General features: G+C 37.1%; 1 protein-coding gene across 1 annotated transcript in view; it reads right to left on the minus strand.

Annotated features, from left to right (window-relative positions):
- Positions 1-4338: 4338 nt before the first annotated feature.
- SKAP2 (src kinase associated phosphoprotein 2) overlaps positions 4339-15440 on the minus strand; it is a 119773-nt gene continuing 108671 nt past the window's right edge. Inside the window, exons 12-13 of the mRNA XM_030943616.1 lie at positions 6348-6449; positions 4339-5941 (exon numbers count right to left, since the gene is read on the minus strand). Coding sequence (XP_030799476.1) covers positions 6357-6449 — 93 coding nt within the window. The 3' untranslated portion in view covers positions 4339-5941; positions 6348-6356. The remainder of the gene's footprint in view (positions 5942-6347; positions 6450-15440) is intronic.

Consider the following 15440-nt stretch of genomic DNA (forward strand, 5'->3'; position numbering starts at 1 on the left):
ACATGTTCTCCTCTTCACAAATTTTTAAAGTAAATGAATGCAGGAGTAAAGTGAAGACAGAGTATTCAGAGAAATACAAATCATAAACATGCTTAGTGAGAAATATTATTCTGGATGATGCCTCTGCATTTTGAACTTTCACTCACCTGAAAATTTACAAAGCTCAGAAGACAAGATGTTTGCTTCCTGAGCTCTGCCTTTAAAGCAGCACCAAACACATTAGAGGGAGGCAACTCTGGTCACAAGTCAATAATGACCTATAGGTGGCTATCAGAGGACAGCAAGCAACTGAATAGGTAGTCTCAGTGTGGAAGTGGTCAAGCATTCTGTGTGAGTCTCAGAATCAGAAACAAATGAATGGAAAGGAAACCGGTTAAGTTAGAGACTTTCCAAGGCAGTTCTCACAATTGCTAATGTGGAGTGCCTGTTTTTCAGTCAAGTAACAGAACTCTAGTTACTTCACTCCTTCCCCTTTCATTGAGGTCTCATACCCTAAAACTAAGTCCAAAATCAGCTTGAAAATAAGAAAAGAAGTTTCAAAACATTAGTCTGGAGTATTTTACATGCAAGCAAAAATTACTGTCAGAAAAAACACAGATTTTGATAAGATACTGCTGACACAATGCACTAAAATGGTGGGAAATAACAAAAGAGGAGCTACATATACAGCCTATCAAGAACTGTAAATAGTTGGGGTTTTTTTTAAAGCTAGAAATACCTTTTTTCTGTGGTAAAGGTAGTGTGGCCATTATGAGCATGTCAATGTAAACACCAGAAAGGAGAAACCAGCATCGAAACAAGATTGTAAGTGTCGATTAAATGAAACCCACTCCTTCCTACACACACATATGCATTCATGCCTGACTGCTTTTCATTTAAATATAAGGAAAGAATGGCAGTCCTCTTGGAAGAGAGCAACAGAAAAGGAAGATGGTTTCCTGATGTCATGCGACTGTTTACAGATTTCATCTTTTCTCTTCCACACTGAAATAAGTCTGAGAGGCTGAAGACCCCCAATGAACCGAGTGGCCCCGGCCTGTCAGACTGTCTGTGCTCTGCTCTTCTCATGCTGACCCTATTAGATTTGACTATTAAAAAGCAGCGTTGGGCCATGTCAGCTGTTGGGTGGGAGGCTGCCAAGGCACACATCCATGCTGCTGGCTTTTCAGAGATTGATAATGATCCTGTGCAATACTTTTGTCCTTTACCACAGGCAGTTCTGCACAGGGGTCAGTTCTGGGGTGCTACATGCTCGTCTTGTAGCATGAGGTGTAAAACTAAAGTCCTTATTGCCATGGCCATTAAAAATCCCACAGCACTATTTACAAGTATGGAAGCAATTACAGCAGATTGGAAGTGGCCAAACTGGTAATTCTCTTCTGCCAACATAAATCCTCCCACTGTAACTGAATGTGGATTTTTTTTTTCATCTCACAGCATAAACTTTAAAGTGTTGCTGTAAAATGCTCATTAGCCAACAAATCTCTTTATGGAGTAGCACTTGCTTTACAATAGAGGGTGAAAGGAAGTTTGCTCTATGGGTTGTGAGACAGTGAGGATACTTTAGGATAAAAGCTCCAACATATCAGTTTGCTAGAGCAGAAAATTAATAGAGATAGATTGGTTTTTAGTGGCATTTGAAACTATCTGCCTCTTCATCTACCAGCAGCTCTTCTTCTCAGACTGCCTGCACTATTGTACTTTATTCTCCGACACATTGCTACAAGATGACATCTTGGATTTTTAAGCTTTTCCTGTTAATTAAAAGACTTGTCCTCCCAAAAAGCTGAGTAGAAGCTGACAGTTTCAGTTTTGAATTTGACTGATGTTGACATAGCTTTCAGGTGCAGAGGTTTTTCCTCTACTTTGCTCTGAACCCAGCAACTGCATTTCTATGAATTTCTCTGTGTGATAGTTTGGCCTAATGACAATTCCAGAGAGCACAAACAGTTGTCTAGGTCCCACTACAAAATTACTCCTAAACAAATCTGTAAAAGGTTATGATATAACAATTCATGGGTTATCACTGCCTGATCTGCTTTACTTTTAAAGAGAAAATAAACATATATATTCCTTAGCACAACACTGTTGGATAAGAAAAGCTGAATTCCTTTCACTTGCACATCCTGCCACCATCTAAGCCCCCTTTACTTCTTCCTGTCGGATGGAAAGATGAGTCAAGTCACAATTGCATCCCAGAAGTACCAAATCCTGCGCTTATACCCAGCTTGAATCCACAATTTTAAGTTCATAATATGAAGCTGATTTGTGCTGGTCCCTCACAGTAAGACAATGGATGTTGGGAAGGAAATTAACTCTAAGACAGAGATGCAGATTTGGCAGAGCACTCCTTGCTGAGCTTAGTGTCAGATTTCCTAAATAAAGATGGAATTAAGCAGACTCCTGTCTGAGAAATATCAGCTTCAGAGAAACCCTGGTAGGTGAAGGTCTTACAGAGTTTATCAGTTCTTCATGCTATGTAAAGTTGTTTATGAGGTTTCCATGCATATGCTTATTCCCACAGTTACATACTAACAAGTTTTTCATCAACTTGAGTGAGAGATGAGAGAAGCTTCAAATGGCTCATGCAACTGAAGAGCACACCACTGTCATCTAGCTGGGTACTTTCACCACATATTAATATTTTACAGCTTCCCTATAGATCCCACTGAACTTTATCAAGCCAGGATTCTAATTTACACCTACAACTTCATTTTGGGCTACCTGAGATAGAAAAATGGATTTTTATCATTGGCTTAGAGAAATAAGAGCTGTTTGTTTGTTTGGTTCAGCTTATGGAAATAATTGCATCTCTTTCAGAAAGAGGACAAAGGACATGCAGCAAAAAAAAGCACTTTAAAACTGCACTGCCTGTTTTTGAGTTATTGTTTGAGATCCTGATGCAAAAGCAAGTGAATTCAATAGCTTCTCAGTTTCAACAGTCTTTGGATCAGGTTCCAAAGGGTTATTCTTTACGTTCCTTCTAATACTGTATCATACTCAGACTGCAGAGCCAAAAAAAAAGGAAATAAGTTCATGCATTTAGCTTTGAATTTAGAATGGGATCTTAATTAGCATTCACTTTCAGCTTAATTCCAGTCACAGAAAGTTTTTATCCTTAATAGGGGAGCAAAAGGTAAGCTGAGCCATATCACTTCTCTAAATCTTATCCATACATCTTTCTGATAGAAGAACCAGTGCATGCACTACCATCAGTACATGTAATTAGTGGCAGTATGCACAAAGAGGTAGATCCTAACGAGATGCTGCAAAAATATGTGAACCAGTTATCCGTACACAGAAGCACATGAAAAGATACTACAGAGTGGCATGATTATATCCGGGTGCCTGTGCTATAAAAAGCATTTGTATTACCCTTACTTCTCTGAATAAATTCAAATGACAGCCCCATTTCATTTCTTCATTCAGTCTGGAGGCCAGATGGCATTAGAATCATTTACTTCACCTTGTTGTGCTTAATTACTACAATCAACACACTATTTTCCAAATTAATCATAACAAAGTAATTTCATTAGTAACACAGCAGGCTGTTGAATTATTAGCATCATAACAGTTTGCAAACAATTAAACTTTATTTGAACCTTAAAAATTTGCAGAGTAGAACATTATTATAAGATCTAATGGCAGTACCATACAAATCCAGAACACAGCAAATAATCAAGTAAAACGCTGTACAATGTGAGAGTTACAATCACCTTTTAAAAATCTGCTCTCTCACCGTTTACAGAAAGGCAAGCACAATTTAAGTGAACAAAGAAAATTAAGCAATTAGCATCTTCTACCTGAGTTTGAGTTATATTAACTGAGGTTTTCTTATCCAAAAAAGGTTATGGAATTTGCACAGATTTAAAGTAAACCTTTCATCCGCGGTGCATCGCTGGTTTATTCTGAGACATTACCAGTGAATTTCGGGACATCTTTCACGTTTTGAATTTAAGGCAGTTTTTTTTACTCACCCCTAGCAATAAGCACTAAGAAGGGGGAAGCCCTAAAAGAGAATTACAGACAAAAGCCACTTGATGTCTCCGGTCGTCACCACCCAGGAGAGGCCGCGCCGGGTGAGGCTGTGCCCCTCATCGCTTGGCTAAGGACTCCCTCTCCTGGAAAAACGGCAGAAGCGGCGCGGGACAGCGCGGAGGGGGAAGGGGACAGGGACGGCAGCGGCACCGGGACCCGCCTCCGCCCGTCCCACGAAAATCTGCTGCCACCCAGCGCCGCGGCCGCGCAGCGCAGGGACCGCGCAGGCACCGCGCCGGGGCCGCCCCCGCGCCGCGCCCCGCACCGAGCGAACGCACCGCGTCTCGGGAGCGGGGGGAGGGCTCCTTCCCTAAAAAGTGCAAGGTGGTGGTGGGATTCGGAATTCTGTAATTAATAAAAAGCCATTTCGGTGGGCAGATTTATGGCGCTGCCATGTTAACAAGGGAGAAGGAGCATTTCCAGCCCCGCTATTAACGCTTCACATTCTGTACACAATCCACCAGTACGCTTGACAAATTAAAGTAGTAAAAGATCTGAAGACTATAATCTATCATTTTAATGCTTCGCTGATAACACACAGAATCAATTCCAATGACTATCTCTTTAAAAAATTACAACAAAACTCGGTCCCGTTTGACGCCTATTAGAATTCAGTGTACCAGCAAGTACCATACATTAGCTGACACAGAGCACAACATCTTAGTTTACTGAAAGGATCCAAATTCCGAGTTCAGGCTGACGTTTCCTTTTAACCCACGGCGTCCGCAGGGTCTGCCTGAAGCATAAACAGCACAAGCAACCACAGGGGGACCTGCACAGGCTCAGCAACTCACAGGCTGGCCTGACCTGCCTCGCTGGCAGATTAAGGGTCTCACAAATCAACTGTCTGGGAGGACCTAAAAAAGTTGATCTTTACCATGCTAATGGTAAAGTACATCTCCCAAAGAAGATTAACTCTGACTTGCCCAACCACTTCTGCACAAGTGGTAATATTTTAGTGTACCTTTTTATGTTTCAATCAATGTTTTTGATTAGCCACAAAGTTCTGGCTTTGACACAAGAATGCGGGTAGCTGTTGCTAATCCACACAGGGTGAAGATGAAGATCTCTGCTGCACAACCTGTATCAGAATTCTACATAATCTGTAAGGTTCAGATGAAATATTTCACACTACCACAGACAAAAATATTTTTACTTGCAATTTATCTTGCGTTGACTTAGCAAAAATTTTAGGGTTTAATATATTTTCACAGATTTCCACAGAATTACCATGACAAGTCAGAATGGTACCACAGCAGTATTACCACACAGGCCCATTTATTACATCAGCAAAATAATCAAATCTTTATTGTGTGTCAACAAATAAGTAATTAACAATACAATACTAAATATATGAGAAAAATTAATAATTGGCCAAAGCATAACCTGAAAATATCTGGAAACAGAATACCCTGAAGACCTGAAATATACATAAATTTCCCTCAACTTTCTGATAAAACTGCACAAGATGAACAGTGAGCATTAAAAGATTAACGCATGCTTGAATTGAGTAAGAGTTTACCCTCAAAGCTCTGCATAATTTTTGTGAATCTGCAGAACAGGAAACGATAGCAAAATTCCCTGAGAGAACACCAACCTACAGCTATACAGAGTGCTGCTGACATGTTTAAAAAAGAGCAACAGGAACTATATGGCTGCTTGTGCCCCATATATTAATTACCATCTATTAATTTCCAAGCATTAAAATTCTATAAAAAGTGCCTAAGCAGACCATTTCCATAAAGTTATGATCAATTACAGTTTATAATGTTTAATGTACACGAGGCAATGATCAGACTACATTCGCTGAAACCGCAAAACATGTACAGCAGAATTGTCTTCCAGAGGCTGGCTCTGTAAACTGCAGCTGCACACCACTCTTCATTTCAAGTGCAGATTTCTCCTGATTAGGGAGAGGGAAGTTGAAAGTTCATCATTAGCCAAAAAACCTCAAACATGCCTGTCAAACCCTGTCCAAATATCCATCCCCTTCCACAGTTTTCTGCACAGACAGATATATACGTATTACTAAAGTAACAAAACTAAATATAAACAACATCAATTTTATTTTTAAAAAAATTGGAAAAGGGAACACAGTTATTAAATATATAATCTTTTGTACCCTGTGGTTTAATATTTCATATAGAACCCCAGAAAAAAAAAGTACTTTAATTGAACCTTCAATATATTTTGCTATAATCTTTATGTTAACAGGACTCCTACAAAGGTTCCAGGAAAGACATACTTATGAAACAGAGAACAAGGGAACATATAAGCCATTACAGAAGATTGGATTAAAATGTACTTACCCAGGCCTCTCAAATATCATACATCTCCATTAGGTAGGCTTTAGGCACAAAGCCAATGGTTCCCTTCATTTCTCCTACCCACCAGCCAGATCTATCGTACTCCTAATTGAAAACAATACGCAGTATTAACCTTTAGTCTGATATAAATGTAATAGAGTTTTGTATGCAACTCCTTATGGATGCTTTCCCTTATATATAGTTATAATCATTTCAACTGAAAATTAAAATATTTTATCTTTTTGTTATAGGCGCTCACATGCAGTTAGGCAAAGGCAGAAGGTAAATTTTTTAAAGGCCAGGCATACTCAAGAAAATTTCTTAATTATGGCCACACTTCTCTAACACCTACTAAAAATAGCCGACCTCCTTATCCTCTGTTCATCAAAAATACAAAAACCTTGTCTTTGTAACTAAAATCTAATAGGACAACATTGATATATAACAATCAACAGGGATTATTTTAGTATTACAAGCTAAACTCTAAGAAACCATCAACTTATTTTAAAAACTACTTCACTCAAATGTGAAGGGAACACTATATATCTAATACATAATATCTTTCTATGGACAAAGTCTACTATTGCTTTAGGCTTGCAGAAAATTCTACAGCAGATCTCATATTCCTGACAGATGACTAATGTACTTCTGTTTCAAATATGTTTAGGCTTAGTGAGATAAATATGAAACAAAATGAATTATAATCATTTAAAGAAATAATATCTTCCAAAAGCAGTACTAAGTAAGAGTATTGCAGTATTGTGCTATATAATTATTGTAAAAATAAAATAATGTAATACTGATATGTAATTATTGTATATTGTGTCATATAAGAGATATGAGATATTTTAAGATCAATCCTAACAATGGTGCAATGAATTGTAACAGCTGGAATCACACATACATATATATTGAGTTACAAATGAAGCATTATTAAAACAGAGACCATACTCAAAACTGAATGATTAGCAACATAGAAATTACTTTGGAACAAAGATGCAAAATACAAAATACACAGATATCTCTGATAAGCAGCATCTGCTTCCTGCTATACTGCTCTTCTGATGAGAAGAGGAAAAGGCTCTTTGAAGAATTTTCAATTACAGGTCCTACTGAGATGGAGCTACTATTTTGAACTGTAGGTAAAGTTTTTTGGTTATAAATAGCCAAGTGGAGCTTAAGGGTTAATGGTGTTTCATTAGAGCTCGAGCTATAATGATTTTCTGCTGGCATATTTAGCCTGGTCAAGAGTTCTCTGGGGTCCTATGAGGTGCTTAGTGTACTCAGCTCTCTCTGTGCTTAACTATGATGGCCTGCTTTCATGTGGGCTTTTTTCTTTGTCTTTTTTTCTTTTCTTTTTTTTTTTTTTTTTAATGCTTGCATGCAAGCACACACAGTTTTGTATTTTCTAATTGTGGAAGGGTGAAGATTAGTCTTCAATTAAACATTTTCTCCCTTCGCTTAACAATGAATTGGTAATGTAAAAGATTCTATCTTACTATGCATGAAATACTGCAGTAAGTGTGATTTAAAGGAAATCCACTTAAAAAACAGCAGGAAAACCTTCATTTATTATGTGAATATGCAAACAAAAAAGCTGCAAAAATAATTCCACCTTCTTCCCCCTTCCACTGCAAAGCAGACTGCTGGGGATGGGTTTGGTCTTGAAAGTCCAGAGGTATCTCAACCTGATCTTCAGTACACACTGCTCTCCACAGAAGTTAATAACCTTTCCCATGAGGCTTCACATTACACCCCAAATCCTTAAAGGCGAAACAATACCCTGACACTGAGGTTTATAATCTTCCAGATCAGCCTGTTTAAAAATCTATACTTTATCTCACAATACACTGTTTAAATATACAAACTAGATTTCAAGACTGAAGTGGGAAATTGCTGAAAGGAACAGCACTCACGTATACTACTGGAATCTCAGCAATAAATCTCTCCAAGGGAAAGCAACAAAAGATTTTAAGCTGCTACACGGAATTCGCACAGTGACTGACAAGAGTGATTAAGCAAGTTTTGCTAGACATCAGCCAAAAAAACAAACAATACATGAAATGAGGGAAGTGGCTCAGTTAAGCAGTCATTAAACTGCATATGACAAATGGCACAGAAAAAGCTTGTGGATTACATTATCCATTGAAAATGTTCCAGTTAGCAACACTACATGGACTTAGAAACAATTGTTTTTAAAGAAACAATTCAGATAGCTCAAATTAAAATTAAAGGCACGCTGCTCTTTTAAAAACTTTCTGGGTTTTGCTACTTACAAATACACCACTTACTGCTCTGGCATGAAGCTAAGTGAGAAGATTAAATGAATGTTGATGTAACAGACTAGTAAACTAATTTAAGGATTCACTGCAACCATTATACCATACAGACAATATTGCAACACTGAAGCCTTTACTTTACATTACAATTCTTTGCATGGGTCTCAAGAGCAACATGAATCCCAATTAAACTATCTGCAGTCTATAGAAGTCTGAACAAAAATACAATGCAGACACCTGGCTATCGAGAACATAAAACCTTAATATCTGGTTTTAGAATAATTAGATAGCACTCCCTTTTAAACTGATTGAAGAATAGACATTTCTCTTTCAAACTCCTAACCACTCCTTCCTATCCTCAGTAACATGAAAGAGTGCTTAACTAGTGAGGCAGATACACAGCCCCCCTAGTTTTTTCTTGAAGTCACACATAAATTCCTAACTTATGTATTGTTTCTATCAATGTTATAAATTATAAACTCCTTTGCAGCAATATCATTTCATTAATACACTGCTTTTGTGAGGTCCATATGTCTATCACTGCTGCTTAAGATGTGTAGAATAAAACTCTGAAACCCACATTTGTGGAAAATAAGGATTAATATACAGAAGGATATGAATACAGTTAGGGGTTTTATATGAATAAAAAAGTTGGGAAACACTGTGCTTTTGCAAGCATCAGTTTCAGATCTCAGGTACCACTGGGTTTACCATCTGGTATCCCTCACTGCATTCAGCTCTTAATATCACTGCTAACATAGGCAAGCAACTATACTTCAGAAGGACTGATAAAATAATGAAGAGTCCTTTAATCTACAGGAAACCATTGTAGTCAATTTATAAGAAATATTGCATCCCTTTGTAGGATGTGTAATTATTTTCTATTAATCATGTGCTATAAAGCTACATTATGTGGTTATTCTGTTATCACTAGAAAGAGGCCTGCAGTCAGCTCCTGACAATGTTAGGTAATTACTAACACAAAGCTTCTTTCTCCTTATGTAGAAATGCTATCAAGATCCAGAGGTGCTGTGATGCTCGCTGTATGAAAATAACTCTCCAAAGAAATTCAATAACTGCAAAATGAATTGCTCCAAGGCAAATAGAGGGATAGGGAGAGGGGGGCAGGGCCAGATCCAGCTGCCCTGCAATGAGGAGAATGCACAAGTGTGCGGCCACGCTCTGCCATGTGACAGGGAGCACATTTGCCATACCAGGCAATGTTAGCAGGGCCGGGGGGAGGAGGGGGCCACCACCCTCCCTGGAAGACAAGCACCAGGGCAATGGAATATATTATGCCAAATAATATGAAACAACAACCTTAACAAATGACCAAATGCTTTCTAAACTACTTCTGCATTTCCACTGTCATAGAATGGATTATTTTTTTTCCCCAGCAGAAATGTATTAACCAAAGTGAAGTAATTTCACAGGACAGGAAGGAACAGGTTATGATTTAACATTTAACATGCTGGCAAAACACTCTGTATACAGCATGTTAGATAGCAGGGGGTGAAAGTCCCATCAGGGTTTACAGGCTCCTTAAATGCTCTCAGCTGAACACACTGTGAGCAAATGCTTCTCCCTGTCCCCATCCCACCCATTTCACTGCACTGATGTCTAGGGACTCATGACTTCATGAGACACTGATCATAAAACCTTTTGTACTTGGGGAAAGGCAATAGTTAGAAACACACTCCCTATTTTCTACAGATATCATTTAAATTCAAGATTTTAGTCCTCTGCAGAAGAGAATTTTGATATTTTGACATACAAAAAGAGAACATTTTTATACTTGACGATTTCCAAAGCAGTTGCTGCCTTTAGAACAGTTCCTCTGCCTTTATGAGATTCTCCAGATGCTTTGCAGCATATAAACTTCTACTGACTTCAGCAAAAGTTGAGAACATCTAGTTCTTGTGCAATTAGTCTCCATTGTTGAATACATATGGTATGTTTTTTCATGTTTGTGGGGTGGGTTTTTTTATTTGTTTGGTTTTAAAAAAGAGCTGCTGAAAAATTATCATTGTGTTTCAATGCCTTGAAGAAAAAAATGGAGCTGTATTTAAAAAAAAACCACAACCAAAGTATATGAATTCAAGATTTTTCTCCTTCCTTCTTCTAGTGGCAGTGTGAGTAATACTAAGTCATGGGCTGAATACCTGCAAATTTTAAAACTGAAAAGCAAAATGTATCGATAGCCTTGTTTGGCGTAAAAATAAGTAGCATCTACTATCAAGCTAAATATGTGTCAGAAGCAGGGATAAATTTTTTGCAAAGAACATTCTAGGGTGTAATTTTAGCAAGATAATATTTTAAAACATCTCCAATTCATCCAGGAGATTCATACTAGCTAAAAAGTTTTAGGACTTCCTTTGGTGTAATTGTTGAATGATACACTATCAACCAGGGAGCAGTTTTGGCACTGAACAGCATTTTCTCTAAAAGCAGAGAATGACAAATGTCTTAAATAACTGAATGAGACTTCTTCACAGGTAGTAGAGTTGTTTTAAGACAGCAATAAAATGATCATCTTTAAAAATATAAGCACTAAATTTATTGTATGGTTGCATTATTAGGTTTTATTTCCCACAATGACATGATAAAAAATATACAGCAATTAAAGATTTCCAATATAAATCACAGTAAGCAGACTGAGTTCTGAACCAAAACTGCCCCCAGAAAACACCCTGGAACAATAGGAAGGCCATTTTATTTTCCCTTAGATGACACGTTGCCAACTTTTCTTCTAATCTGATAGGTAAAGGCTTACATATTATCAGTATGCAAAGCAACAGAGCTGGAGTCACTTGGCATTAGTTCCAACCAAACTTCTGTTTAAAGGCTTTCACTACTATCTTTAGACATATACTTATTGTTCTCCCACCCCCACCCGGAAAGATCAAAACTAAACAAGCCAGGAAATGGGTAATGTACAACTGAGTATTGCATTTTAGTTTTCATCAGAAGCATCTCACTGAAGTGAATCTCCCAAAGCTCCCACCTTCCCCCCACTGACTCCCTTTGCACAGCCTCAGAGCACACACACTACATTTATTTCAGATGAAGCTAAAATGGAACATGCTCCAACCATGAATTTGTTCTCATTCCACAAAACCAGGCTAGACCACTTTGGACATCCAATGGCTTTGGAAAAGCGTGGTGTGGACACCAGGGCTCAAGCACTGAGTGCTTCACTCTGCAAATCTACTCCTAGTGGTACTCCCTATTTGCTAGAGGAGCCATAGGCAATATGGCCATGGAATAGAAATCATGGATCTCAATATGATCAGCCAGAAAACAACCTGAAAAAATAAAACACTCAGGACTTTAGTAGGTCTTTCATATCTTTTAGAAAAAGACTGAATAAATATATTTTCTTAAGATTATACAGATAGTGAGCAAAATGTTCACAGTGATTCTGAAACAGCTGCATGGTTAAGTTGCACCTTTATTTCATAAGCAGTAACCTGAGCTGTGGACTTTCTTTCTCTTTTTACTAGGCAAAAAATACAGGTTGAGATGTGAGCATTTTAACATTTGTTGTATTGAAAGAACAAAAATCTGCCACACGTGAAACCTACAACCACTGAATGTAGGGTTATCTAAGCACCAAGTTAACACACTACTTTCATGGAAAAATTTGGAGCAAAAGGTTGCCATAGATGAGGTTTCCATGAACCATAAATACTAGAGCAGCATTGGTGTGCAATGAAATAATAACAAGGAGAATTCCAGTTTTAGATATAATTTCTGATTTTGAAGTATTTGCTATTTTAATACAAATATAAGTAAGAAATATATTAAATTAGTTCCATGTTAAGAAATGTCAGTAATTCTGCTAAGCAGCTTCCCACTAACCAATTGAAGTAAATTTTCACTATTACTTGCATTTGGCTGATGAAACTATGGAACTTCATAACACAAAATATACACCTAAAGCAAATGAACAAGTAATGGAAGTGTTGCACTTGCATAAACTGTGCATACAAAACTTAGGAAAAAAAAATAGAACTACCTCTATCCACAGTTATCATTGTTTCTGGAAATTGATTTCTTGAGTAGAGCTATAGAAGATTTATAAAAATTATTGCTATACTATGGTCTGTTTTCCCATTTATCACATGGGTTTGAAAGCAAAGGCAAGCCCATAAATGAGCAGGAGTTAAGAGAAATCTTCCTTTTAGAAAACAGATCTACAAAGTATTGCATTTCTAACAGTCAATATTAACTAAGAAATGTTATTAACAAGTCTCTTTATCAGTACAGCTGTATTTTTTCATCACAAAGTGGAATAAGGGTATATAGCTCTCTGAAAGTTCACATCATTCATAGCACAAGTGATAAAAGCCACTTGAATATTCCAGAATATTATAAAATACTAGTAATAGTATATCTGTACAGATACATTAATCAATTAATCTGAAATGTTAACTTTTAAAATATTTTAAAATAAACTTAACAAGTACTACTGTTATAGCTCTGTTAATTCTGCTCAGATTAAAAACTCAACTTTTGAGGGAAACTTGATAGAAAAACTTAGAAAGAAGTTGTGAGGCTTTTGGGGTTTTTTTTGTAAAAGCCCGCAGGACTGCTGCCACACAAAAGCCACAACTGACATAAATATTTAGAAAATAGCTTAAATAGTTTTTGAATACACCTTTAAAACCAGAAAAACATGCTTTTCCACAGTAACTGCACTAGTCGGGCATAGGTATCTCTGTTGTCAGAGAATGAGCTCATGCTCATTGCAATAACACTGAGTTTTGATGCTCATTAAAAGCAAATTCTGGGGATTTGTCTTTGCATAATACTTAGCTATTTTAGGAAGTAAACACTGCCAAAGTGGAACTATGCTCATTTGTCTTAAAGACATTTACCTAGAAACTTACATGTAACATATTCCTCCTCTTGCTTTATTTAAATTGTATAAATGCCCAAATTTTCTAAACTGGTTCATAATTACTCTGTTGTACAAATGATCTCATTTCATGGAAACAAATAGTGCTTTCCCCCTAATTTCTATACAGGTATGAGAAAAGCTGGTAAAAATATATTGCTTTGGCATAACTATTGCTGGGAGAGATGAATATCTGTCTTATCACGTTCATCAGGGCAGGCCATGCCATTTATATTTCACTGTAAAACAAAGAACTCTTACATGTTGCACAAATATTCTTGATATTTTGTTAATGCTTCACCCTTCCTACTATAACATGGCTATAGCCGTACTTACTTCCTTATCAGCAAAATGTGATTTTCAAGAGTAATGTTCCTGGCTGACATATGATAGAAAGGCAATAAAGCCACAGCTAGGTTCAGCTGAAGCTGAATTTATGACACCATTTTGGATGCATACACATCGCCCCCCTGTCAGTACCTGCATCTCTCATTTTCAACCACTAGATGGTGTGAAAAAATAAAAAAATTGCCTAGGATTCCTGCCGACTGCCACAAAATCCAAATATTAATGTAGTGGATTAGGAAATATTTTAGAAGAAAAGTCCTGACCCACTTCGGGATGGTTAGGCTCACTTTTCCTTTGGTTATATTTTCACTTACTGGACAAAGAGCTCATAAATGATTAGACCTTGAAACTGAATCAAGTGGAGGGTTAAGATAGATAATTCTCCGGCACTTTCCCCTCCAAGGACCCTAAACTCCAAGTTGACAGTAGTGGGCAACACTCATTTTTCTGAAAAAGCTGTAACAATCTTTAAGTGGAACAGGGCTGAATTTTCTGGGCTGTATTTTGGAGCAGAAATCATTCCCACAGAGAGAGGCTCTATATATCTGAAGCAGCAGCAAGCCTGCTTCAAGGACCGATTACGGATTAATCACGGCATGGCAACAGGACTGTTGATATACAGAGGACAGCTTAAGCTACTGTTTTTCTATTTTGCTCCATTTTTTTAAATTAAATTTCTCACTCTTTTGGGGAAGGAGTAGCAAACAATTTTTTTCACCTGCAAGCTGAAGATTAAGATTTTATAGTTGCCATAATGTACCCGAAGAGCACAACCCACAAAGAGGCCAAACTCATACAGTGGAATCCATTCACTCATGGGCTTTCTGGGGGGAGCGAGAGGGGGAAGAAGTGGTTATTTTAAATTAGTCCAATTCTTCAGTGCTGAATAACTGCTTGAAAGTTTGCCCAATCCACAAGCTTTATTCAGCCTTTAGTAATGCAATTCAGTTATTAGCTTAAGTGACAATGAAATACCTCAAAAGACATACATGGTCAAATTAATATTAGTAATATATCTTCTATATTTTTATATAGGACTATCCTTATATCCATAAATCTTAAATTTATTTAAAACAGAAGCTGTTACATTTATTATCCAGAAATGTAGTTAAAGGTATCACAGAAGATTTAAAGCAATTGTGACAAAACTTAATTTGAAACTAGGACAAACAGATGCCTTTATCTTTCATGCACCTACTTGTGTATTTCAGTGACCTACAATATTTTTTGTACTAATTACACTGAACAGCAATTAGATAGACACATATTTTATAAAGTAGTTTTTTTCATTGAGAACTTTAAAAGTGGTTTGTTTTTTTTTCTAATGGGGGAGAAAATAGAAATTTCCTCTGATTAATTGTTCAGAAGTAGACTTCAATGGACCATGATATATATATTTTAACAGAGGTTTTGTTTGTGTTGGGGAGGTCAAGAGAAAATGTGAAAATTAACCAACACCAACATAAAACAAAACTTCATGCCTTTACTGTTTAGTGCTAATTCAGATGAGAGAAATTATAATTCTCATTTGCTTTGCAAACAGAAATGTAATAAAAAATGCCCAAATCT

Source organism: Camarhynchus parvulus, chromosome 2 (assembly GCF_901933205.1).
Source record: "Camarhynchus parvulus chromosome 2, STF_HiC, whole genome shotgun sequence".
NCBI lineage: Eukaryota > Metazoa > Chordata > Aves > Passeriformes > Thraupidae > Camarhynchus > Camarhynchus parvulus.